Source organism: Osmerus mordax, chromosome 15, assembly GCF_038355195.1.
Source record: "Osmerus mordax isolate fOsmMor3 chromosome 15, fOsmMor3.pri, whole genome shotgun sequence".
NCBI classification, from domain to species: Eukaryota; Metazoa; Chordata; class Actinopteri; order Osmeriformes; family Osmeridae; genus Osmerus; species Osmerus mordax.
In genome coordinates, this window is record NC_090064.1 from 13,596,672 (window position 1) to 13,623,241 (window position 26,570).

Genomic DNA, 26,570 nt, shown 5'->3' on the forward strand with positions numbered 1-26,570 from the left:
AACTGGTGTATCCTGCAGGGAAAAGGCAAAATAGATAATAAAGGCAGGATGGTGGGCATGTTTTCTGCCCTATTGATACACAATATATATAAAGATAGAGAGACTTGAACGTTTAATGCGACCCCGCAAATGTGTTTCTTGAATACACCCCAAGCTGCACTACGACTACCAGGAAGCAACAAGAACTGACACTGGCGCGTTCATTGAAAATTAACCCCGGGCAATCAACGTTGTCAACAACAGAAAAAACGGACGAACTGCTTAGGCTACTGAAAATATAGTTATCAATCCTTCGTTGGGTTATAATCATACACCGGCCATGGAGATACGATCTCTCATTAGGAAAATTGGTAAGAACGACGCAGTTTGACAAATTAACTAGCCCAATAGCTACTGTAGCAAGCTTCTAGCTTAAGTTGAAAAGTTTGAAAACAACTAGCTAACCGCAAAACAATGTGCCAACATGTAGCAGAGCTACTGTACTAAACCATATATTAATATATTTACTATATAAGAGTAGAAGAACCAGACTATCTAAGAGTACTAAGAGTTGGTTACAGATATGGTGCTGATTAACTTTAGGATAGCTGTTCAGACTTTACAATAGAAGGCACTTGTCAATCATGTCTGCCCCTCAAAACAGGTCATTCTTTGTTGGAGATCAGAGTTCGTGCTCTGAAGAGCATCATATGTAAACTGGACCATTTCCTATTGTCCATTTCTGATGTGGTCCAAGAGAGAATGCTATTCGTCCTTCTCCTGGAATGGTTTAACTTTCCTGAGGTGCCAATGCAAGAGGAGGTCCTTCAACTGCTGAAAACACTATCTAAGGTAGAAGCCTGGTATACATTGTAACCAACCTACTGTACTGACAGGCAGTTTTTCAGGTCTATACACTATTTTGAATACCTTGCCAAATAAAGTAAGCTAAACACAACATATATAATGAATGTCAACTGGACACTTAATGCAGTAATCATCTACACTATATGACAGACATAGGCCATGTCTGTGCGACACACTGAAGAAGACACCACGATGCTTAAATTCTTGTCCAAATGCCTCAATTTTTAAGTTCACTAGCTAGCTAGACGCTTACATTTTTGTCCCCAAAGCATGAGACAGGAGCCCAGATGCTGAGAGATGTTGGGGCAGTGGAGTTTTTCACACAACTCTCCCCCAACGTGGAGCCCGAGTTAAGGAATGTTGTTGATGGCATCGTCGACCAGCTGTTTCATCTGCCTGATCTGTTCACTGCGGGTCCGACTGTCTACTCCCAAGAACAGGCTGTGATGACCTCTACATGTGAGGGGCAATGAATCTTTGTTGGTGATTTGTAGATGAATCTATAAGGATTTCATTATTTTTCTATGTATGCCACACATCTTTGATGGCAAATAATACACACACACACACACACACACACACACACACACACACACTGCTAAATATTTATTGACTATGCTAGGCCAGGGCTACTTACTTGTTTGGGGCTAATTCATGGGAGTGTTCTCTAGTTGGAGTACAGTTTCATTACGTCCAATTTAAATGTTGTTGCAGTCCCCCCGGAGCAGAGTGCTCCAACAGTTGGTTACTTCCAGAGCGGCAAGCCAAACCAGGCAGACATTCCACCACAGAGAAAAGCAGGTATGGAACCACCTGCTCTGCTTTTGGCCCCATCCACATCAGTATCACATAGGAAAGAGCAGTCATCATGTATGGATGGTAATCAACATGCTGTGAAACACAATTGGTGTTGATCTATTTGTGTATATCTACTTTTACAGTGAGTAACACTGTGAGATGCTTAAAGTTTTCTACATTCCCTTGGCTGACTTTGACCACTACAGACCGACACATACTGTCATCCAATGAGAGGTGAGTGTTTAACGATCCGTAGTTTGCAGATATGAACATAATACAAGTACATGTTTTGCTACAAGACGAGGCCACGTACCCAAAGCGGTTCATAATAGCTCAGACGCAAACAACCTGTGTGTTTTCTTTCTGCTGTTTCACAGCTCTTTGAGGAGTAACAACCACAACCTGGTCCGTACCACATGCGAGCTCCTGCGTGATGTCATCATGCAGGACTTCCCAGCTGAGATCTTCCTCCAGAGACCCAGCATAGTCCAGGTAACACCACTTGATTATCCCTTTCTGCATTTTCACACACCTTGATCCAAGATTTTTGATGCAACAGTCGTTATTGGCCTTCCTTCTGCCGCTAGACCTGCGTAGATCAAAGGACTCTGATTTAGAGGCATGACGTTACTGGCAGAAGGCAGGGAAATTCATCTTGCATTGTACAAATGGCAAGTTGAAATGGTGAAACTCCAAGTGCTCTTTTTTTGTGCCGATTATCCAGGTTCTATAAGAATTTTTTTCTTCCCTCCAGTATCATGTGGTTGAGCACCTTGTGTTGTTGAAAATGATATATGATTTATCTGGAAATGTTGTATGTTGATATATGATTTATCTGGAAATAGTGTTGTTGTTCTGTAGCCTACATGATTCTGTGTTTGCCACTGTCTCTCCTCAGAACCTTCTGTCCCTCTTAAGGCTGGGTCCAGGTGAGGGGGAGGCAGGCTACTTACGCCTGCAGGCCGTGTCCTGCCTGCGACAGCTCAGTGTGGCTCTTAGAACCAGACTGCGCTTCCATCGAGACCCCAGCTTCTACTCGGCAAAGCAAGGTTTTAAAATGTTACCTTTTTTTAAACCAGCAGATCCCAAACAAACGTGAGATAATAGATAGAAAAGCAAAGCTATGACCCTGACAGGAACTGAGTTTCTTAACTCATATGTCTAAGTATAGAGAGAGAAAAAAATGAAAAAAGCTGATGATTCACATGGTAGTCTTATTGCTCCTAATGCATTAATTATGATTCATTTGCATAGGTATCAGGCTGTTGGAACACCAATTATCTCTCAACACCTCTATTTATAGATCTATTCACTGTTAAATAGTCCAGGGACTTGAATGGCCACAACTGACTACAGTATCAGGGAACATCTCACTTCGACAACACAAAATCTAGATGATACCCATTATGTGCTGCCCACTCTAAAATAGCACGTCTCCCACCTACATCTTCATAGGCGTATTGTATCAATTCCCAAGTGGGATGGTGATAACCAGTTTTAGACTCTCCTAGACCCAGTGTCCCAGAACTCGTCCATGTCCTACTCCCAGATGGTGATAAGTCGCTGTGGATAAGAGCGTCTATAAAAAAAAAACATGATAACCAGTTTAAGTCTATCCTAGACCAGTGTCCCAGATCTCGTCCATGTCCTACCCCCAGATGGTGATAACCAGTTTGAGTCTCTCCTAGATCCAGTGTCCCAGAACTCGTCCATGAGCTACTCCCAGGACGTCCGTGGGACCCAGGTCCAGCGCTCCTTGGCCTCCTCTCCTGGGGCGGAGTGCTCACCCAGGCCCTCGGTCGTGGGCCGCACAGGCCAGAGGGCCAGCGGGGACGGCCAGGACGGCGACGCCGCCTCCAGCAGGTTTGTCTCCTTCTCCGGGCTTGTTTTTCCTCTACAGCCCTCTTTGTTTCTGTCGGACCCACTTGTTTCGTGGTTTTTCTTTCATTCTTCGTTTGCGGCTCTCCACAGCGGCAGCTCTCGTGGAGCTGGAGGAGGCTCCCAGGCCTTGAGGCTGAGCCCCCAGTCTCCTGCGGAAGCTGCCCAGCTGGAGCTGCCTGACCTGGGGGCGGAGGACGTGTTGGAGCTGCAGCTGCAGCAGCTCAGCTTGCCCCAGTTCGCAGTCACCACCATGGAGCACGCCATACCCCTGCTCAGGACAGGTGTGCGTTTGCGATCGTGCGTCGATCAAGTAGTGTGAAATTGTTTCTTTTTCCTTTTCGGTTGACACGTCAATCATATAATTTTTTGGTATCTACTCTGCTGTCTTACCAGTCTTCTCTTTTTTTTTTTTTATAGAGAGTGAGTGTGAAAGTGTCCCAATATGTGTGCCTGTAATTCCTAACAAATTGAAGGTGTTGCTGGTGTGTTTTTTAAATTTAGGAGTGTACCTTTCATTATTCTCACTCTTTCTCACCTTATTTGTTCTCCCTTTCTCCCTTTCTCCCCATCATCCTCTCTCTCTCTCTCTCTCTCTCTCTCTCTCTCTCTCTCTCTCTCTCTCTCTCTTTCTCTCTCTCTCTCTCTCTCTCTCTCTCTCTCTCTCTCATCCTTTCTCTCTCGTTCACTTTCTCTGCCTCTCTGGGACTCTCAGATGGTGTGCGTGTGTTCCAGCGTGTGTTGGAGCTGTTGTGTGAGACCTTAGTGCTGCTGGGGGACAGTGTGTGTGAGCTGGTCTGGGAAGACCACAGCCTGGTGGGAATGGATCTGGCAAGTCGAAACAACAACAACATTTATCTCTATGAATATTAATTGCTGTACTTCCCAACAAGTGGGTTGTATACAATGCAGATTGCAGTCACCTAGGGCATGCTTGATATGGAACATATCAACAGTGTGTATTATGTTAAGGGTGAGTTTAGATGTGCTCAGTTTGTACATGCACAAGAACACACATGCTCACAAAACAAACACATAGCCTATTTAGATCATTATCCTACATAAGCCAATGGTATTCACATGCACAATTAACTTCACTTTGAAATGGGTTCTTGCTAGCTAAGGTTTTATAGCTAGCGATATATAGAGTGACTGATTTTCTGGATATGTTTTTGAATGTCTGATGAATGTAGACATTTTGTACCTCAGGTTTTGTAAACAGCATACCGTTCGTTGCCACTGCCCTCCTGAGAGGCCCAGTGTGTAGGTCTGGCACAGGAGAGCAGCCTCCAGCCTTGTTCCTGCAGAGCAACCTTCCTGTTCGTTTAGGCTCCAACCTTAATGTAGCACACTGGGTTCTAATAATTTGCTGGGCTACCGTATTGAAGCAGGTATTGAACCATTGAACTGCAAACACCTACGGGAACGTAGCTCTTCAGACACAGGGTAGGAGAGCGCTGGTGTTGATCTGTTTGTCCCTGCTGGTGTTTACGTGCCTTGTGGGGAGATTTGTAGACTTGTTAAGCCCCCTGCTTTGAAATGTTTTACACAGGCCCAGAGTATGATGGCTGTTTTGTCCAGTGTAAGACCAGTGTAATGGGATGGACCTTTGGGGTTGTCCTGTGAGATTGTAAGCCGGTATATGGGAAGGATATTTGCTGCCCCCTGCTGGGCATTCCCTGCTGTTGTAGCCTTGAATTATGAGGCTGTTAACTCTCTTGACTACTATAAAAGATTGGTTCAACGATTCGCCACTGGTAGCAATCATTTCTATCAATCAAAAACCTCAAATGTTTTTTATGACTCCCAGTAAGTCAGCTAGATTTAAGTGGTGACCGATTGCAACTTCAATTGCTTTCCAGAGAGAGAAGCTGCAGAGCAGTGTTGCCGAGATGGGAGAGATCCTGAGATATCACCAGAGCTGTCCAGCCGATAGTCCTCCAGACTGCCTGCTCCACCACCGGATGGCCTACGTAGGCACGGCCGTGTTCAGCATCAGGCTCCTGCAGACCGTCCTGCCTCTGGAGAAAGTGTGTGTTTGTGTGTGTGTGAACTCCCTGTATGTCTGTTTCATCTCTGCCGAGGCTCTCTTCAGCCTCTTCCTCTTCTCCGTCCCAGGCCAGTGAGAACCTCCCAGAGAGCACTGCGGCCGTCCTCCTCCCTCTCTGCCTGGACCGGCCCTTCAGCCTGGTGTTTCCCAGCATGCACGAGGCGGCCGTGGCGTACCTGGAGCAGGTGAATTCGGACGGCCACGCCCTCTACCGGCGGGTGACCCGTGCGGCTCTCTGGATGGAGTCCACCTGTGCCTTCCTCAAGGAGATGCAGGCCGAGGTAACCGACCCCCTGAAGCATGTTTCTCAACACCAAAAATAATAATAATCGATTTTTGAAATCTGTGAATCGATGTTAATCGATAGAAGACTGAATCGCGATTAGAATGTGAATCGATTTTTTCCCCTACCGAACACGTTTCCCTACACAAGAAGGGGTTCCGGAGCGATCCTCGTGTTGCACATGAGATGCTGCCAGCTGGGGCGTGCACTTGCATGTGAAGAGCATGTTTCCTCTCGTCTCACAGGGAGAGAAGAACTGGCCGGAGCTCCTGGAGCTGGCAGACCAGGCCGTAGAGGGGCTTCCATTTCACCAGCACCTGCCCATCATCAAGGAGTGCATAAACATCTGCTCAAACCTGTAAGATCCTACCACTGTGGACTGGAATTCTGCCAGTTGCCATGATGAATAATGGAGTTTTTTTTAAAATATGTTTTGTATAGATATAATTTTCTGTTATGAGAAACAGTCAAGCTACAAGGTTTTGAATGGCTGGTTTCCAGAATGTAACTGTTGCTTCATGTCCCTCTGTTCATGTCGGGGGGGGGGGGCTGTCTGTCAGGTGGAAGATTGACCAGGCCAGCCCGTTACTAAAAACAGAGAGTCAGAAGGTGTTTCTCAAGCTCCTGTCCCACCCCCTTCTCCCGGTGAAGACTGAGACCTACTCCTGCACCCTGACTGTGGTCAAGGTGAGCGATGCCATGCCTCTAATGGGGTTTGTCACGGTCGTCTGTGGAGCGGTGCCTCGGAGAGTCATAACAGCAGCTTTTATATTCTCACATTTGCCCCCTGTAGGATTGTCTGGGGGTTCAGAATAAGTCCAAGCCTGGGTCATCAGTCTGCGCTGGGGTCCGCTTCCTGCTTCATGCAAGAGTCCTGTATGAGATCAGTGCCTTTGGCCTCCAGGACCCAGCGGAGAAGGTGTGTGATCCATGAACATATACTTATCATCACTCAGCTATCATGTTGTCCTAAGTGACTGCTTGGGAGTCACTTAGGGAGTCAGGTGGCTGAGCGGTTAGAGAATCGGGCTAGTAATCAGAGGGTTGCTGGTTCGATTCCTGGCCGTGCCACATGACGTTGTGTCCTTGGGCAAGGCACTTCACCCTACTTGCCTCGGGGGGAATGTTCCTGTACTTACTGTAAGTCGCTCTGGATAAGACCGTCTGCTAAATGACTACATGTAAATATAAATGTAAATGCTTACGGTCAGGTTAGACTGAGACGTGAGGCCGTCTACATGCACATAGCCATAAAGCATCCAGAAGCATCCATGTTGGCTCTGTTAGCGCTTAGGTGGCTTGACTTATAGTGTAACAGCTTGTTTAATGTTTACTGTTGTGGGTTCAAAAGTTTACGTGTGATCCATAGGTGAATGCGGCTGCCAAGGATATCCTGCTGTTCCTGCTGAAAGGGAGATTGATGATGACAGCCTCCACCTGGGATAGATTCAACGAGGCACTTTACCCAGTCATCCCTATACTGCAGGTACAGCGCTGTGTGGCCCTGTGTACGCTCTGAGAGCTGGGAACCACCAGGGTAGGGGCACACAGCTCATAAAGGGAAATCTCATTTGGAACCTGTAATGCAGGCATTTTAAAAAGGATTTTCTTATCTTAACAAACAAAAAAGTCAGTAAAGTAATCAAAGGGTAATTTTTCTATTCCTGCAGTGCAGCAGCAGCATATTGAACCTGGGCCAAACAATATTTAGTAATTTTCAAATTTACATATATTGTGATGTTGTTTTTTTCATGTCAGAAACAAGCTTTTATTAAATGCTTGGCAAAAGCAACATCAGTACTGAAAAAATGTGCATGAATATGCAAAAGTTCTTGACTCGGTCGTCAAGTTAGATTTGATTAGCCTAGCCCATCCAGCACTGTGCCTGTCATGTTGGCAGAGGCTGCATCAAACCATCTGTAATCAAAATTCTGCATATTTATTTACTTTTGTGCTCAGCTAGAATTCCCAAGTGTCACCCATTGTCTGTTCAAGCAGCCTGAAAACAGTGTGTGTGTGTGCGCCTGTCTGCTTTGTTTTTCTATGTGTGTGTGTGTGTGTGTGTGTTTCAGAGTTATGCAGACACAGAGGATGCGCTGGGAAACTGTGTGCTGCTGATAAGTGAAGTGTCAAAGCTGGGGAGAGACGACCTGGTGCCAAACACCACCAGGTTGAGAGCAGCGCTCCGGCTCCTCTTCACTAAACAGCAGACGTGAGTGTGTGTGACTGTGTGAGAGTGTGTGTGTGACTGTGTGAGAGTGTGTGTGTGACTGTGTGAGAGTGTGTGCGTGACTGTGTGAGAGTGTGTGTGTGTTTCTGAGCAAATGTGTGTAGTTTGGTGTGCATGCGTTGAAAGGAAACCTGCTTGTGCGTGCGGGGTCGGCTGTCTGATGAGTTGGACATCAAACCTGGTGGGGTTTGCTGAATCAGAGAAGTGTCTCGGAGTGGAGTGTTTTCTGCTCTGCAACAGCTCTGATGGACGTGTTACAGCTGGCTCCTGCTGCATGCTGATGTTCTCATCAGCCAACCTGAACCTCACTATGCTGCTTATCCACACAGCCATGCTGAATATGTAGACATCAATCTGCTCAAACCTGAACTCCTGACGGTCCTAAGAGGGTTATACAACATAGGCATAATATGATTGATTTAATTGCTGAATCAAAAATAACTCCTACGTTGATTTATTGATGGACAGGCAATAGACATGGATTGATTAATCAATTGACTGGTTGGCTGTTGGTTGAATATTTGATGCGTTAAAGTAGATAGATAATAGATTATTTATTGTGTTGTTGCGTTATGTCTTACATAAATCTATATCTGTTCTAATTGCCATAAATGTGGATGTATTCCGTGTTTTATATTAGAGATTGGAATATATCATATCTTCATTCAGGCCCTAATTTATGGGTTTCACCTTCATAAGAAATAAGCTGTGTGTGTGCATGGGAAATTTCTGGCATATTGTTTCAGCTCATTAAACGTGGGATCAACGCTTTTCAAGTGGCATTAATACTTTTATTACAATTTTGTCAAAGCTGCCTCTTATTCTTCAAAGGTGTCTTTTGCAAGGATATTATAAATGGCATGAATAGTGTTTTCTAGACTTAACAAATTAATGAATAGCTGCTGTAGTAGAAACAGGTGACTGCCTCACGACCCTGTCTTTGTTATTTCAGGGTGAGAGTGAAAGCGGTGGAGCAGCTGGTCTCCTACCTGGCCAGTGACGAGGCCCTGACCCTGACCCTCACCTCCCTGCCCTCCATCTTCTGCCTCAGCAGAACCCTGGACATCACCCTGGACAGCAGCAACAGGTCTTTCCTTAAGGTTCGGCTTCATAACCGCATGGACTCTGTCTCACACACACACACACGTGCTCAGAGGAAGACACACACACACACTGTGCTCACCCTCCTCCTCCTCCCTCCCTCGGTGGTGTGGGACCCAGGCTGAGTCAGTGGAGAAGCTGTTTGCCATCTTGACCTCTGACAACGTGGACTCCTCCCTGCGCAGGTCAGCTGCCGAGCAGCTGGCCGTCGTCCTGCAAGGTAACGTGGAAACCACGCTTTAAAGCACCTTCCGCTGCACCGCGGGAACACCCGTCGCTAACGCGTCTGTCCGTCCACCGTGTCTTCAGACACAGCCATGCACCCTGTGCTGAAGAGTCTAGGAGCGGCCGACACGGTCACGTCCTTCATCACAGAGAGCGTCAGCGGGGACGTGAAGGTGAGAGCCTGCACACACCGCTCAAGGTCCGCCTTGGGGGACATACACCCAGCAGAAATATAAAAGCAGCATGCAGCCACTTTTTGGATTTCTGACTGAGTTACAGTTCTTATAAGGAAATCATTCACCCTACAAAGGGAGATGGGAGGGTGAAGGTGACACCTGAACATCGAACTTAAATCAAGATGGAAGTCCTCCATCACTGGAAGGAGACGGCTGCCCTTGAATCAACCAGTAGAGTGGATCGTTGTGTGTCTGTGTTTCTATGATGTGTGTGTGTGTGTGTGTTCAGCTCCTGAACATGGACAGTGTACTTTGAAGCTTGCGTGTGACAGGGATGAGACTGCCAGTCAGAGTTAATGGTGTCCAGCATGAGCCAGCCCAATGGAATTAGAGTTTTTAATCCAGGGCTCCCCGAGCGCTAATCCGCTGATTCTATGGGATTGAATTTCATTCTGCTAAAGGGAGAGTACTAGTCCAGCATTGCTGGTTTTGCCAATTACATACAAGCCAGAGTATACCCATCTGTTCATTCAAGTTCACACTAGTGTGTGTGTTTGTGTTTGTGTTCCCTCAGGGCCCAGGCAGCCTGCTGGAGCCCTGTGTGTGTATCCTGAGGAAGCTGGTGTTTGCAGACCCCTCCCTGAGGCACAGGCTGGCAGAGCAGAACGGTCTGCTCCTCGCTCTGCTGAGGGGTACGTTCACCACACTCAGGTCTGCTCCTCGCTCTGCTGAGGGGTACGTTCACCACACCCAGGTCTGCTCCTCGCTCTGCTGAGGGGTACGTTCACCACACTCAGGTCTGCTCCTCGCTCTGCTGAGGGGTACGTTCACCACACCCAGGTCTGCTCCTCGCTCTGCTGAGGGGTACGTTCACCACACTCAGGTCTGCTCCTCGCTCTGCTGAGGGGTACGTTCACCACACTCAGGTCTGCTCCTCGCTCTGCTGAGGGGTACGTTCACCACACTCAGGTCTGCTCCTCGCTCTGCTGAGGGGTACGTTCACCACACTCAGGTCTGCTCCTCGCTCTGCTGAGGGGTACGTTCACCACACTCAGGAAGGGCCGTTCACAGCCCAACACAGGATGTTGCGTAGCTTTGAGGCACACTCGCAAGACGTCCTTTGATAATCATCGTATCAGTGTAGCACGGCTCTGAGCATCTCTCACAAGACTTTCACAGTCACTTAGTTACATTCGCAGCTAAGTACATGTTGTTTACCACTTTTGCCCAGAGCCACATTGACAAGACCTAATTACATGTACCGAGCGCTAGTTGCCTAAATGGCGGTGTTTTCATAGCAGGCGGTGTACAGTGAAGCCCCTTCCCCCAGCCTTACATTTGTATTTTAATAAAGTGACTGGGTGGTTTTAATGGTTGTTTTGCCTCCCTGCTAGCTACACTGCTCATTAAGGAGAATGGAGGAGATGTGCGCGAGTTGGCTGCTTTAATGTGCTTGCTGCTCTTTGATGAGATAGCCACGGTAGACACATGGTGAGTACTCTCATCTTGCGCAACGGCCTGTTCATAGTCAGCTGTTGTGACAATGTCTGGCTTCAGTCTCTTACTCTCTGACTTTTATCGCTCTGGCGCTCGCTCGCTCTCGCTCTCTCTGTCTCTCGCTCTCTCTCTCTGTCTCTCCTCTGTCTCTATATGTCTCTCTCTCTGTCTCTCTTTCTGTCTGTCTCTCTATCTCTGTCTGTCTCTCTGTCTGTCTCTCTGTCTGTCTGTCTGTCTGTCTCTCTCTCTGTCTCTGTCTCTGTCTCTCTCTCTCTCTCTGTCTCTGTCTGTCTATCTGTCTCTCTCTCTCTGTCTATCTGTGTCTCTCTCTGTCTCTCTCTCTCCAGGTGTGACAAAGCGGGCACGTCGTCTCTCTCGCCCTTCTCTCTCCCTGTGTCAGTACTACGCAGGTAACGCAATCCCCTTCTTTTTATTGACTTTATTTATACAAAATGATATATCAGCGTGTGCTCATATGATCTGAAGCCTCAGTGTGAACAGTACCCCCCCCCACTTCTCCCTATTAAATTCCAGGTACAATCTCCCATTTCAATCTGCCTCCCATCATGCGGTCAGCCCCCACTGCTCAGTCCTGCCCCCCTCTGCTGACCTGCTGTCCCTCCCCCCAGCCCGACACGCCCTGCAGCTGGCCTGGAACTCTGCATGGCACTCTGGGATAGACAACCTCCTGGAGGAACGCAGCAGCATGGCCGAGTAAGACACGTTTCAGGCTAGGAATAAGCTGCATTATGTCTGGGAAACTGAGCCTATGAAAACCCTCAAACCCTCAGCACGGTGTCTGGCTAGCATGACTGTGACACAAGTATTTTGGAACTCTGAAAGGTTGTTCAACACTTTGCACAGATTGCATTACCATCATTACGTAGATTGCCCTTTAAAAAATTCTTAAGGGCCGTTATCTGCGGTTGCTACTGTATTCATCTTGTGCCTGGGCCCAGACATTCTAACGTCATGCAGCTCATGCACAGGCTTTACTGACCCACCTTCTTCAAATCAGTCAAGTTTTTCTGCAAAGTACCAATTTCTACCCATTTTGCCGGTGATTGCCTGTTGGGCATGATAATTATATTTGTGCTACTGGCATTGTGCTTGCGTAATCAATATCCCACAACTTCACCCTCTCCTCCCCAGCTTCCACAGTGACCTCATCCTATCAGAGGCGCAGGTACTGTTGCTCCGGGCAACGCACCTCCCCAGCGGCCTGCAAGACTGCATCCAGGCCATCGTCATGGCGGCGGGACACAGGTCTGTGACCTCTGCTGTGTCCAGGCTCCGCCTCTACCGGCTTACTGATAGGCTGGCCCTCATGCACGCCCACACACCGGGCTTCCAGAAAACACTGAGTTCACTCACCTGGCAGCCGGCCATCGCAAGGTACACAATCCTGTTTGGTACATGGATGTCACGCACAAAACGTGTCTCAAAAGTTAAAGGTAGTCCGACATATTATCAATTAAGTTTTGTCTTTCTATCTGTCTGACCCCCTCCTCCCTCCCCTTCTAATTCTCTCTCTCTCTCTCTCTCTCTCTCTCTCTCTCTCTCTCTCTCTCTCTCTCTCTCTCTCTCTCTCTCTCTCTCTCCCCCCCCCCCCCCCCCCCCCCATCCCTTCTCTGCCTTTGCTCAGCGCAGGTTTCTGCAGGTGCAGCCAGCATGCATGGAGGACGAGAGGTTGCTGGTGGACATTGTAGCGTTTCTGAACGGCCACTTCGAGCAGCCTTGTCCTGAGTCTGAGAGGGAGGACCAGGATCTGCGCTGGATCATGGAGCTACTCCTGAACCAGGTAGACTGGCGAGGCTGGGCATGGGGCACACATCACACACACACACCAAACACAGGACTGGATGTCTATGTATATTAACTAGTATGTTGTAAAGCAAGCACAGTATGAAAAGATGTTCTTGGCTGTGTGTGCATGTGTTTGCGTGTGTTTGCTTTTTGTGTGTGTTTGTGCTGGTGCGTGTGTGTGTGTGTTTCCATGTGCCATGCAGGAAACAAACTCCCTGCTGGCCCCTCTGCTCGGCACGCAGCCTCAGACGCAGGCTCAGACGCAGGCTCAGACGCAGGCTCAGACGCAGGCTCAGACGCAGGCTCAGACGCAGGCTCAGACGCAGGCTCAGACGCATGGGGAGTCTGAGGAGGTGAGGAACCTGCTTCACCAGAGACTCCAGAGAGAACTCACCTCCTTCTTTAACACACTGCTGCGCCGCCTCCAACACACCACCGACAGGTATGTACACAGCATACACACACTCCTACGTACACGCACACACACACACACACACACACACTTTACCATCCACTTCATTCTGCAGATATATATATCTCCACGGAATTAGGATTCCTTGTTGAAAATGGATGAATCAGTGTTATGCACACTGATATATGCTGACTTGTGGTATTATTTAGATGCCTGTAGGGCCAAGATGAATGTTTTAAAGTGCTACCACGTCTAATAGAACAATGCCTATGGCTGCATGGGAAGATGTTTTCTCAAGTCTACTTTGCAACCCATCTGATGTCTGATAATGTGGAAGTTAATATCGAAAATCCTAGGCGATGACTCCTATAATGTAGACAATAAATTCAATTGGAATTTAAGAAACGATCCATACTTTACTTTGAGTAGCACAGCTGCTCATCGATCCACATAAACTCTCTCATTATTCCTTATCTGTGTTCTGTCCAGGCTGTGTCTGACTATGGCGGGCCCGTTTGAGAGCCAGTTGGCCATGCGTTTGCTCCAGAGCCTGCGCGTGTCGGACGCCCCACGCTTCTATGGGCTGCCCAGCCTGGAGAGGACTCTGCTGGGCATGGTCCACCTGACGGCCCGGCCTGGCTGGAGCTCCCAGTGCCACTCACTGGAACCCCACGCGCTCCGTCTCAAGTACCTCAGCGGCCTGCTAGAGGTAGCTGTGTGTGTCTGTGTCTGTGTGTGTGCGCTTGTGCATGCATCTGTGGTCTGTCTTTATGTGTTGTGCTTTAATGTGTTTGTGTGTGCATCCAAGTGTGTGTGTGGTTTGGGGGAACTCTCTTCCAAGCAGAGACAGATGGAATTTGCAGTGGCACAATTTTGTTATGCCCGAAGAAATTTATTCATGTCCTAGAAGTATTGGCCTACCTGTGGAATTAATTAAAATCCCCCCCCATATATGGCTACGAGATACGAATAGATAAAGTTTTCATCAATTAAATATGCAGACCATGGCGTTAAGCTGCTGATGAGATATCATCCCTGCAGATTCCATCTGGCGCTCAGCACAGCCTCGCCTGGCCTCGGACCAGCTCCTGCAGAGTGCCAGGATGTACAACCAGTCCTTGTTCAAGCTAACTCTAATATGCTTTCAAACGCTTGGCCAAGGCGTGTCAATTAACCTCAGCTCACCCCAGCTGCAGCCCTCTCCCCTAGCCCTCACCTTTTCTCCAACAGCCCTCCAGCCCTAAGCCCTCTCCCCTAGCCCTCACCCCTCTCCCCCACCTCCCGCCCAGCCCTCCCCCGCCTCCCTCTGCCATGTAGCCGCAGGGCTCATCTGGCCTTGGCCTCTCACGTCTCCTTGGAGACGAGGCCCACTCCCTTTGAAGGGAAATCAAAGCAAAGGCACAGTCCTTTTTCCAGCTGTACTTAACCCTAATTTACATGCAGTGAATGACGATACTGTAACGGACTCAGGCTCTTTACTCAGAAATGCAGCGCAAATGATCACCGTTTTGATGTGAGGGCCGCCTCCTCTTGCCCTCGTTGCTCAGACGGACCCTCCCCCCTGTGCCTTCCTCCCCCAGGTCATCTCCTCCTTCTACGTGGAGTGGGGGGGCAACTCCATGTCCTTCATGGGGAAAGGGGTCACCAAGAATGCAATCATCTGCCTGCTGCATCTGTCCCATGAGATGATCGCAGAGGGCAAGGACAAGGTCAGAGCAACCAATGAAATGTCTCAGCCACCTGAGTGCTTACTTTACGTTATGTAAATATAACAACGTGCCAGTTGTGGCTTCAGGAATGTATAAGGATTCAGTCTGTCCTCTGTTTGACTTCTTTATTTATTCTGGACTGGTCTAGGACTTCATTTCCCAGTGGTCTTTGGGGCATGAGGCGGGTTCTGAGGAGCCCAGTGGGTCTCAGTTGGGTCTGGCTTGGCTCATTCCTTTGTGGGTAGACCGAGACCCAGAGGTAACCATGACAAAACACCACAACAACCGCAACCTAGCAACACACAGACACTCTTGTAAAAATGAAAACATATGTGAATGAAAAAAACTGATTTGAGGGATAATACAATTCTCTGTTGGACCTATGCTCCAGTTCCCTTGTAGTGGCAATGAAAAGCAAATGGCAGATTGATAGATGCTCATTTGCAGACTTCTGTTCTGTTTTATTTTCAAAATGTAAGTTCCCGTAGAAGTCAATCTGAGGGACTCCCTAGACAAGCAGGATCTCTATTTGCACTCCTCACTGTAAATGCCACCAATGCCAGAACAAATAACCAACAAATTCAAATATGCATGGAGAAGCTCTCTGGGGGCACTGGAGGGACAGATGGTGAGTCAGGTGTCCATCACTTAATAATCTGCTGTACCCACGCAGACACACACACACACACATGCACACACCAACATGTGGTACTTGACTCTCTCTCTCTCCTTCTATTCCTCTCTCTCTCTCCATCCCTCTATTTCTCTCTCTCTCTCCTTCTATTCCTCTCTCTCTCCATCCCTCTATTTCTCTCTCTCTATCCCTCTATTCCTCTCTCTCCATCCCTCTATTTCTCTCTCTCTATCCCTCTATTTCTCTCTCTCTCTATCCCTCTATTTCTCTCTCTCTCTCTATCCCTCTATTTCTCTCTCTCTATCCCTCTATTTCTCTCTCTCTATCCCTCTATTTCTCTCTCTCTCTCCATCCCTCTATTTCTGTCTCTCTCTCTATCCCTCTATTTCTCTCTCTGTTTCTATTTTTGCAATTCTCCCTTCTACACCCCTCCTCCTCCCCCCCCCCCCCCCAGGTGAGGTTTGCCAGTCTGGGAGTGGGCTCCTCCCTGTCCTGTCTACCTAGTGGGTGCCATGCTCTGTGTGCCAGCTGCCACAACATCAGTGGGGGCTTGTGGGGCACCCTGCTCAACATCCTGCTGGAGCGACAGGAGAGCAGCATGGTCCGCAGAGAGGTGGGGCCAGGCTGCAGGCCACAGGGAAACATATTACACCACACCACTCTCGATCACGCCACAAAATCAAATGGTGCAACACAATATATACCTCGCAGCGGAACGGGCCAGGCAGGATTTCAGCTTCCAAACGACATTAAAGTAAAATAACTGGTGTAAAATGTCTCGTCCTCGAAGAGATATGTGTCTCTTATAAATAAATACTATGTTGTCCTTTAATCAAAGTAAACTTGATCAGATAGTAATGCTTAACTGGCCTCTTTTATCTGCACAAACATCAGGAAATCTGCTGCCAAACCAAAATTAGTTTTAGACTGCAGGCTTACTGCTCATGCATTCAGTTAGGTACCAGTAGAGGGCAGTGTTGCTTGTGTTCTCAGCTCACCTTGTGTTTGTATGTGGGTGTTTTTATCTCCAGGCAGCATTTATCCTGCAAAATCTGTTGGTGATGCCCATGCCTGCCAACGCAGACGAGGCCAAAGACTCCCCTTGGCAGGTCGCTAACCAAACCCCACAATGACTGAAGGAAAAGAGAGGCTTCAATCTTTTACTTCCACCCCTCGCTCTTTCCTAACTGTCTCTTTCCCTTCTGTCGCTGCATATTTTGTATGCTCTCTCTCTCTCTCTCTCTGTCTCTCTCTCATGTCTTTCCCCTCCTCTTTCTGTCAGGCTGTTATGTTTTCAAGGCCTCTGGTCGTTTCATAACTCAGTTATTTTGTAGTCCTGCTGTCTTGTCCCAGTCGGGTGTTGCATGAGTTGATTTACTTTTCCTGCTCCTCCTCCCTCCCTCTCTCCCTCTCTCTTTGTTCTCTCCTCGCCCTCTCTCTCCTTCCTCCCCTGCAGAACCCGTGTGTTCATGACGAGGCATCCGGGGTGTCCTTGGTGGGCCTGCCTGCCCTTCAAGCCTTGCTCTACCACTGCCAGTTCTTCCAGCACCTCTCCCTTATGGCCTCCGTGTGCTACCGTGGACGCTACACCTTCCCCCTGCAGCCCTCCCCCCCTGCCCCCGCCCCTAGCCCACAGGACGGGCGCGAGGCGGAGGACTCTCTGAACCTGTGGAGGTCCTGTGCTCCTGCTGCCCAAGACCAAAGCAGGGCCTCTGGCTCCCTGTCCACCTCCAGCACTCTGGTTAGCATCACTAAATGTACTCCCAAGGTATGGAAGTGCCATAGGCAATCAGAGTGGCTGAAAGTACTGCTCCACTGGAAGCCAGTCTGCCATAGAAAACCACCATGTAAAGCTTTAAGATATATATGTATATATAATATTTGGAATACTCCTAAAACCATAATTCACCAAGTTGCTACCCATGTTGGGAGGTGGGGTCTGAAGTCTGATTGGTCCTTGTGTTTTCTCCGTCACAGCTCCTACCTGGGGGGTCCAGACCTCACTCCCCTGCAGCCACCTCCCCCTTTGGGACTGCCCAGGACACACCTGCCAGCAGACTTATGGCTCAAGGTAGTGTGTGTGTGTGTGTGTGTGTGTGTGTGTGTGTGTGTGTGTGTGTGTGTGTGTGTGTGTGTGTGTGTGTGTGTGTGGTATAGCATGTATCATATCTAAAGCCAATAACTTTTTTTTGGTAAATCCAAACTGTTTTTTTATTATTATTTTTTTTGTAATTCTTTTTGGTAATTTGACAGTAAATCTCTTGTGTCTGCACAGGCCAGAGTGACACAGATACCAGCAACTCTGTCATGTCCCAGGATTCCCGGCTAGGCGACCCCTCAGCCGAGGCCTGTGCCATCGTGACCCCTGACCTCCTGTCAGCACTGTGCAGCCTCCTACACAACCTTCTGGCCGTCCTTCCAGACTTCACCCTCGGAGCGCTGCAACACAGCCAGCTCCTCCAATCGCTGGCCAGGTTAGACCTTAAACACACCCACAATTGGACCAACACTGAAGCTCATGTGAAAGATCCCTGACACCTGAGTGCTAATTGTTATGGTTTGGTCAGCATCTCCAGTCAAAATGTCCAAAATACGATTGCTAAAAATACATCTGGATTACAGTTTGAAGCTGGGGTCTCGAGGCTACAGGCTCGCTAGGTGTTTCAGAATAAGAAAAGTAGTTCCCAAAACCTGTGTGCGAAACATGACAGCCTGACCAACTAGGATAGATGTAACTTCACCACGTCCTGTTTCTCTGCCGGCTATGTGTTGCAGTCTGGTGGACTCGAGGGCCATAGAGCGCTGTGTGTCTGAGCTGAGGAGTTCCCACACCCTCCCTGGAGACAGGGAGGGCATCAGGAGTCAGGTATGTAGAGCCTGGACTGTACTCTCCCAGTCAGCTCTCCCCGTACCCACACACACTGTCAAGGGCACAGCTTTTGAAACGTGGCCAATATATCAAGTAGTACACAACCTTGTCAGTGGGTACCAGAGTTGCTTCGAATGCTGTTAAGCTGTGGAGGTGAGGAGCTGAGGCTGACGGGTGGTCTGTCTGTTTGGCCTCCTCTTCCAGGTTCTCACCCTGCTCCAGTACCTGTCCAGCTACTGCAAGCTGCTGCAGACGTGTGTCGTGATCAGCAAGGAGCTGATTGGTCAGGCTGACTTCCTCAAACCGCTGCTGACCAATGTCTTTGCTGTCCTCACGCTCGATAACAAAGACTTGGGTGAGAGAGTCTCTGGCGGTGGGACGTATCTCTCATACCAGACTGGGTGTCTGTCCTCAGTCCAGCAGCATGTTCACACACTATCCATAATACTCTGTTAACAACATCTCTCTCAGGGCTCCACAGAAGAACATTTAAATTGATTTGAATCATTACAGTTTTTGAGTAATTACATTTTGATCGTTTGTGGGCGAGTCAATAGACTCAAAAGACCACTGTCCTGCCTATTATACTATAAAGTACCAACATGTCTGGATTTGGTGTTGACTAATGCTTAGTAGTCCTTGGTGATGTCTTATTTAACATAAGATCAGCCAGCTAACCCAGTCTTTACCCCACCGCCATTATTTAATCCCCTCTGTTTGTGTGTATGCGTGTGTGTAAATATCTATGTTTCTATATCTCCGGTTCTCCTGGGCCTCTCGTCAGACGTGCCTGTCCAGGCTGCGGTGTCTGTGTGCTGGACAGACCTGTTGACGCTCCTGGCTACGCTGGTTAGGAGGGACGGCTTCAAGGCTCATCCATCTGTCTGCGCTGTGCTGGGACCAAGCTGGCTAGCATTCACAGGTACACACTTACCCCCTGCTGTGTGTGTGTGCCGTGGCCAACTGCTGGGGAGTGAGAACATGCAGTTTTGTCCGTGCTTCCTCCCCTCACGGTCCTCCTCCCTCTGACAAATCGAGCTGTGGGGGAATCCGATGAGCCTGACACAAGATCAATGTTGAGCTTGTCTGTTTGCGTGTGTGCGAGCGTGCCATGTTGGCCATGTGGTAGGTATAATGAAAGGCCTGAGGCTTGGATGTGTCTTTAAGCCTTGTGCTGCCACATCGTTGTGTTTACCCAATTTTACCCAATACAAAAACAAATAAAAATTATTTTCTTTTAACCTTCGCAATGTGGGGGGTCTGAGACAGCCCAACGGTTAAAAGAAAATGCTTCACTTTGTTTTTGTATGCGGTAAAGTTGTCGCAATACGACGGTGGGTCACAATGACTGATGGGTCACAATGACCAGAAGATAACACAAGGGTTAAGCTGGTTAGGGGTTTGAGTCTTGTATGAATTAGTTTCAGTAGGCTGCGCCATGATGATTCATTCATAAAACCTGAAGCTAGTCTAGTTCTGTCACACGCGTTGACCATGGTGTGCCTCTTCAAATCTTCATCTAATGCGTCTGTGTGTGTTTGCCCGTGTGTGTGTGTGTGCAACCATGCGTGCGTGTGTGTGTGTGTGTATATGTGCGTGTGTACGTGGGGGTGTGTGTTTCTCCCCAGACACGTTATCTGTGTGTGTGGATCACTCGGAGCTCCCTCTCCACGTGGCGGCGCTCGACTTCCTGTGTGTTCTGCTCTCTGAGGAGGCTCACAGACGCTCCCTAAAGGTCACCCCCGTGACCCCGCACCCTGTGACGCCCATCTCGGAGGCCCTGAACGGCGCCCCCGGTGGCCAGATGTGTGAACTTCTCCTACAGGTACCACAACCTTCCAAACTCTGACCAGGCAACAGCTCTCTTTTAATTGATAGGAGCACAGAGGTACATTTCAAAGTGACATTAGTTTGACTGCAGATGTACTGATGTAGTCGATGTGCTGGGTCTCCTAGTCCAGACAGTGATTCTGCTTCCCCTGGTGTGTGAATACTAGAGCTTTGAGAAGAGGTCCTTCCAGGACCCGGTGAAGAAGCTGACTGCCAGAGCCCTGGCAGCCCTGCTAGCCTGCAGCCCCACAGCTCAGGACCACGCAGCTAAGGGTAGGACTACCAGACTATACTGGACTGGACCTTCTCTGGAGGAAAACTTTTACATTTGGCATTTTCTAACTAGGCCAGGAGCATGAAATAGCTTCCCTGTTTCTAGATAGAATTCCTTAGTTTAAACTTCCCCTGAGAGCGTCTGCCGGCTAGCTTCATGTCCAACACTGTTCTGTGTGTAGACTGTTTCACTGACTTTGTCTGACCTTTGTGTGTGTGTGTCTGCCTGTGTGTGTGCGTATTTGCATGTGTGTGTGTGTGTGTGCTGTAGCCGGCCTGATGGACAGCTGTGTGGAGCAGCTGAAGCAGAGCCAGGCCCAGCTGCAGCTGGAGTCTGTGAGGCCGGGCAGAGCAGTTCCCAGGAGGAAGGTGAGGAGGGCTGGAGGGCTGGAGGGCTGCATCTACCTGGCAACACAGCCTTACAACAACAGACACAGGAACAAATAGGAATGTACCCGAGGAATCATCCACTAAAGGATGTTTGAGTCTTGAGCTTGGTATTTATGTGTTAGGACTAACAGATGTTTACTCTCTCTGACGAGGTTCCTGATAGCTGTTGTAGATGTAAAGCCGTTGGATTGTTAGTGTTCTGAATCAAATCGATTGTCTCCCCACTGAGGTTTCTGTCACGGCATATTGGTGTTTATTTACACTGTCCACTGTGCCATTAGGAGGAGAGCTACATGAGGGAGGTTAAGATGGCTGCAGAAATCCTCAGGAATTGTCTTTACCACAACGACGAGTGCAAAGTGGGTATTGGCCTTTGAATAGCCCCCCCCCCCTCACACAAACGCACACACACACACACACGCTGATTGTTTTTTAATGAAGGCCATTGCACTGGTGCTGAGTCTAGAATTAGATTCACTCACATGCTGATGGGCCTGTTTATGTCTGATGAGACCCTTAACTCAGACAGCTCAGCCCTGCGGCTGCTGGCTGCCCTCCACCACCGTTACATCACAGATGGTAATTGGTACATATCCTCAACCAAGCTGTAGTTACATTTGCATAGGAGGGTCTATATGGGAACAGGCTTTAATGAAACACTTCCCTCTACAGTTATGAGCTAGCCTTGTGTTTGTGCACGGTTAGCAAAATGTAGAAACATAAAAGTACGTGTGTGGGTGGTTGTGTGTGTGTGTGTGCACGTCATGTGTGTGTGTGTGTGTTCAGGCTGTGGCTACTGATGCTCGCCTCGCCGCCGTGCTGCAAGCTCTCTGGCCCTGGCTCCTGGGGTACGACGCTGCTATGGAGGCAGCGCTGGAACTGCTGTGTGTTTACACCGCCAGCTGCACTGCAGGTAACCTGGGTGGGGGCGTGTTTGTGGAAGAGAGGGCAGGAGAAGAAGTAGACAGGGAGGGAGAGAGATAATTGGTCTCTGGGCGTGTGTGTGTGTGTGTGTGTCTGTGCGTGCAGGCGCAGTGCCTGGCTCGTGCGTACAAAAGTCTGCGTCTGTGGTCAGAGATCTGACTGAGTCATACACAGTCCTACCAAAAGCCCCATTGTCTGCTCTGATGACTGTTAAACAACATTCTGTTCCACTGTATAAGGCCAGCGCCGGCTAGCCTGCTGCCTGACAATAGCGCCCCTGTGAGGGGCCCTGAGCAGGCTGCCCCACCCTGCTGCTGGATGGTGCTGCTCTGCTCTGGCCTGCACATCTCTGGGATCTTTAGACCAAAACCACAAAGCACTCCAGTGTCTCTCACAACATTGATATTCCTTTGTGTGAGAGAGTGAGTGAGTGAGTGAGTGAGAGAGTGAGTGAGAGAGTGAGTGAGAGAGTGAGTGAGAGAGTGAGTGAGAGAGTGAGTGAGTGAGAGAGTGAGTGAGTGAGTGAGTGAGTGAGTGAGAGAGTGAGTGAGAGAGTGAGTGAGTGAGAGAGTGAGAGAGTGAGTGAGTGAGTGAGAGAGTGAGTGAGTGAGAGAGTGAGTGAGAGAGTGAGTGAGAGAGTGAGTGAGTGAGAGAGTGAGTGAGTGAGTGAGAGAGTGAGTGAGAGAGTGAGTGTGAGAGTGAGTGTGAGAGTGAGTGAGAGAGTGAGTGTGAGAGTGAGTGTGAGTGTGAGTGAGTGAGTGTGAGAGTGAGTGTGAGAGTGAGTGTGAGAGTGAGTGTGAGAGTGTGAGAGTGAGTGTGAGAGTGTGTGAGAGTGTGTGAGAGTGTGTGAGAGTGTGTGAGAGTGTGTGAGAGTGTGTGAGAGAGTGTGAGAGAGTGTGAGAGAGTGTGAGAGAGAGAGTCTATCTCTGTGTGGGTGGTTGAGTGTGCAAGAGTTTGAAACCCACTGTATAACGGAGAAACAGTCATGGGAGATCAATAGAAAGAGTTTAGAGTTGTGTGCAGGAATGAGCAAGCGGGCTTTGACTTTGATAAACGGGTACTGGGTCCTTTCATCATCTACCCATTCGGTTTGTGTGTGTGCGTGTGCATGCTATGCTGGAATTTTGAAGTCGTGGAAAGCAGGGGATATAGAGACAGGATGCTGTGTCTTGCATCTGAGATCCTTTCAGACAGCTTCCAGTCTGAATGCGTGTGACGTGTGTGTGTCTGTGTGTAGGTGTGCGACCGCATGTGTGCTTCTCAGTGTGAGCTTAGATGATGCAATAGCAAATTCTCAGGGTCAATATTTTCTGACGTCAGTCATCTTTTTTCAAAAATTCCATTATATTTTTTGCCTTTCTTCAGTGTAAATGAAGCAATAAGACTGTTAGTCTGTTAATAGAAACTGTTATCAGTGTTGTCAGTGTTTTTGACTAACTACATACATTCTCCCCTTGTGTTCCATGCCCCCGCCCCCTTTCCTGTTTCCCAGCATGCAGTGCTCTGTGCAGTACTGGTGGTGTGGGTGTGGCTCCTGGCCCTAGAGGAGCTGGCTCCCTCATGCACTTGGTGATGAGGCTGGCTTCAGGGCTGGCCTCTGATCTCAGCCTGGTCCAGAGGCTGGCCTTCTCCTTGCTGGCCAACCTGGCTGTGTCTCGAGACTGCAGGGGCATTCTGCACAAGGTGACAAACTCGGCCTGTCCCAGCTCTGCACCATGCAGACGTGACATCCTGGAAAGTGGTTTGGAACACGATTGTGTTCCTCTTCCAATTCTTCGTCAGTGGAACCACAGGAACTGTGTGACTTTCAGTTTCAGAAAACGACGGAGATCATCTAGTGACCGAGTCCCTCCACCTCAGTACCCCTCCCCCCTCTCCTGGGAAAGCTTCAGTGCTTGGAGCTGTTTGGTGTCACATTGAGAGGCAGAATAGATTACCTCAAAAACGGATTACATGTGATGTTTAGAAAGAGTTGCCATTGAAAAATCAATCAATTAAAATGTACCACCAAATTATTCATGAGACTTATGAGGGAAACCAGTGCTGGAATCGTTTAGCTGAATCAGAAACGCAGTTGGTACTTTCCTAACCATTCCGAAGTCTAATTAAGGATAGTGTATTTACTAGGTTATACATTTGCATATTGGTGCTGCAGATTTATAAATCTACAATCTACAAAATAAAATGTAAAAAAAGCTTGCCCTCATTTTCTTGACAGAAAATGTGTTTTAGCCTCTGGCCATGAACCAGCAGAGACACGTAGTGTCCAGTACATGTAGAGTACTTCATGCTTCTCTTAGTCCCCATCTGCAGCTTTCTCCTTCTCCTCTTTATGTTAAGAGAGCAGCATGCTGATCTATCCTGACGATCCACTCTCTCAGCTTAGTCTGAGCGAAGCCTCACAATTCACACAGCTCTCCTTTCCCTTCTCCTTCCTCGTCCAGAGTCATTTCCTGCAGGGCTTCCTGGCTGTTCCAGTCCCCAAGGCAGGCGGGGGGAAGGCGGGGGGTCTGCTGGGGCTGTGGCTGCGCCTGCTGGTGTGCCTGACGCAGGGCGAGGACGGCCAGCTGAACGTCCTCAGGCTCAACGGAGCTCTGGAACTGCTGGCCGACGTCGCCGGGCAGCATCGCCACGGCAACAGGCCGCTGGCGGCCGACGCCGTCCTCATCCTCCACAATGTCTGTTTCAGCTCGGCCAACAAGCCCCGCCTCCTCGCCAACGGTACGCAGTGCAGCGCACGTATGGGGAAGATGGGAGGGATGAGGAGAGGGAGGGATGAGGAGAGGGAGGGATGAGGAGAGGGAGGGATGAGAAGAGGGAGGGATGAGGAGAGGGAGGGGTGAGGAGAGGGAGGGATGAGGAGAGGGAGGGATGAGGAGAGGGAGGGATGAGGAGAGGGAGGGATGAGAAGAGGGAGGGATGAGGAGAGGGAGGGATGAGGAGAGGGAGGGATGAGGAGAGGGAGGGATGAGGAGAGGGAGGGATGAGGAGAGGGAGGGATGAGGAGAGGGAGGGATGAGGAGAGGGCTGTTTCCACTGGAAAGTCGGCTCTTCCAGTGATTGTTGTCTGAAACAAGTCTTGGCATTTTTTAAGAAATGCTGGGTGTAGAAGTATCTCACAGTGAACTGAAACCCAAAAGCCAATAGTGTATTGTTTGTGTGTTGCAAGAGTGGAATGTGACACTTTGGGGGTGTAAAAGGAAGTGGTCTTTCTTACATCCTCAAGCTGATTCCCCCTCTGTGTACGAGTTGTGGTTAATGACGTCAGTGGAGAAAACTGTTAACCCATGCCAAAACCCTCCTTTTGTACATATTTAGAGATGAGGATTGGAGAAGTTACAAAAATTATCTTTCCTCTGCACATAACATCCACAAGGTTGATGCCATAAACCAGGCCATGTGTCATGAAAGACCACAAATATGCTTCTAACGTCCTTCTGTTCGTTGTTTGCATGCTGCATCTCAGACAAGGCGATGAAAGTGTTGGTTTCCTGCCTGGACAGTAAAGACACAGATATCCAGTCCATGGGAGCCTCAGCCCTGTGGGCCCTCCTCCACAACAACCAGAAAGTAGGCTACAGTACAGACCTCTCCCCATTAGATTTATACTGGTTTATTAGCAGGGTATAGCTTTTCATTGTTTTTTCAAAATGCAAAAGTAAGACATTTGTTGGAGAGAGTTGGAATTCTAAACTGTAAAGAGAATTTCAGCCCCGTAGAGAGCCATTGAGTTAAGCTGTTGCTAACCTCTCATTGTTTTCTCCACAAAGGCCAAAACCACTTTGAAGTGTCCTTCAGTCAGATTCCTGGTCGATGAGGCCTACGCTGCCACTAAGAAAGGTACAGTAGGGGTTATTTATTCTCTTTGATTACCAAGAATGTGTCCTTATAGAGAATTAAAAAAATAGCTGAGTTAGTAATCTGTAGAACTAACTGTGTTTCTGTGTGTGTCTTCCCCTCAGATGCAGAGAAAAAGCAAAACCCTATAAATGCCTACTTGCTGAAGTGCCTTGAAAGCTTGTCCCAGTTGTTGAATACCTGATGCTGATGACAATATATCATATTTTCCTATTTTATAAAATGTAAAATGTTAACTGTATTTGTATGTTATTTATGTTTACATTGAATAGTTTGTGTTGATGTTTGTTAGTTTTAAAGAATGTGATTGAATCAGGCAATAAAACGTCAGTGGTTAAATGCTTTGTACTGTAACTTTATGTTGAATGTGCTGTGAGGTCATCTTGGTGCTGAATGATCTAGAATGCAAAGATGTTTGTTTGTAGAATTTATTTGGATCTTTATTATAGCATCGAAATCTAGTACACATTATTACGTTTAATTGAATAATATTCTTAATATTAATGTAATAGAAATGTCAACAACATCCCTACCATAAGAACATATGTCTTATTCAGGAAACTCTCAAAATACACTTTTGTGGTTTTTTGACACAATGTGGCTGTGTGAAGTAGATAAGAGATACAGAAACTAAACTGAAAACAAATTTCCTGTGATTTGAGTCAACAGATTCCTACAGTATCAAAGGAGATAACAAAGTCCTACAGTACCACTTTGTTATTCCCTAGTCTGTAAATAGATTGTAATGTAACTACAAACTAAAGTGGATGTACTCTTTATT

General features: G+C 48.3%; 1 protein-coding gene across 1 annotated transcript; it reads left to right on the forward strand.

The window, feature by feature from the left end:
• The first annotated feature begins 215 nt into the window (after positions 1–215).
• Positions 216–26,114, forward strand: rttn (rotatin). Its single transcript, XM_067251906.1, has 48 exons — positions 216–350; positions 644–831; positions 1,116–1,305; positions 1,561–1,647; positions 1,788–1,878; positions 2,022–2,136; positions 2,543–2,693; positions 3,333–3,507; positions 3,616–3,806; positions 4,238–4,357; positions 5,389–5,552; positions 5,641–5,853; positions 6,101–6,213; positions 6,416–6,542; positions 6,649–6,774; positions 7,225–7,341; positions 7,928–8,067; positions 9,038–9,185; positions 9,307–9,406; positions 9,496–9,584; positions 10,162–10,279; positions 10,982–11,078; positions 11,432–11,494; positions 11,619–11,798; positions 12,237–12,479; positions 12,735–12,885; positions 13,094–13,332; positions 13,792–14,011; positions 14,883–15,011; positions 15,160–15,270; positions 16,100–16,258; positions 16,677–16,754; positions 17,102–17,386; positions 17,623–17,716; positions 17,921–18,119; positions 18,421–18,511; positions 18,719–18,869; positions 19,299–19,436; positions 20,143–20,339; positions 20,512–20,617; positions 20,889–20,986; positions 21,289–21,366; positions 21,794–21,920; positions 23,424–23,614; positions 24,376–24,652; positions 25,398–25,501; positions 25,702–25,771; positions 25,894–26,114. Exons 1-48 carry the CDS (start codon positions 320–322, stop codon positions 25,971–25,973), a joined length of 6,750 nt encoding a protein of 2,249 aa, XP_067108007.1. The 5' UTR covers positions 216–319; the 3' UTR covers positions 25,974–26,114.
• The last annotated feature ends 456 nt before the right edge of the window (positions 26,115–26,570 follow it).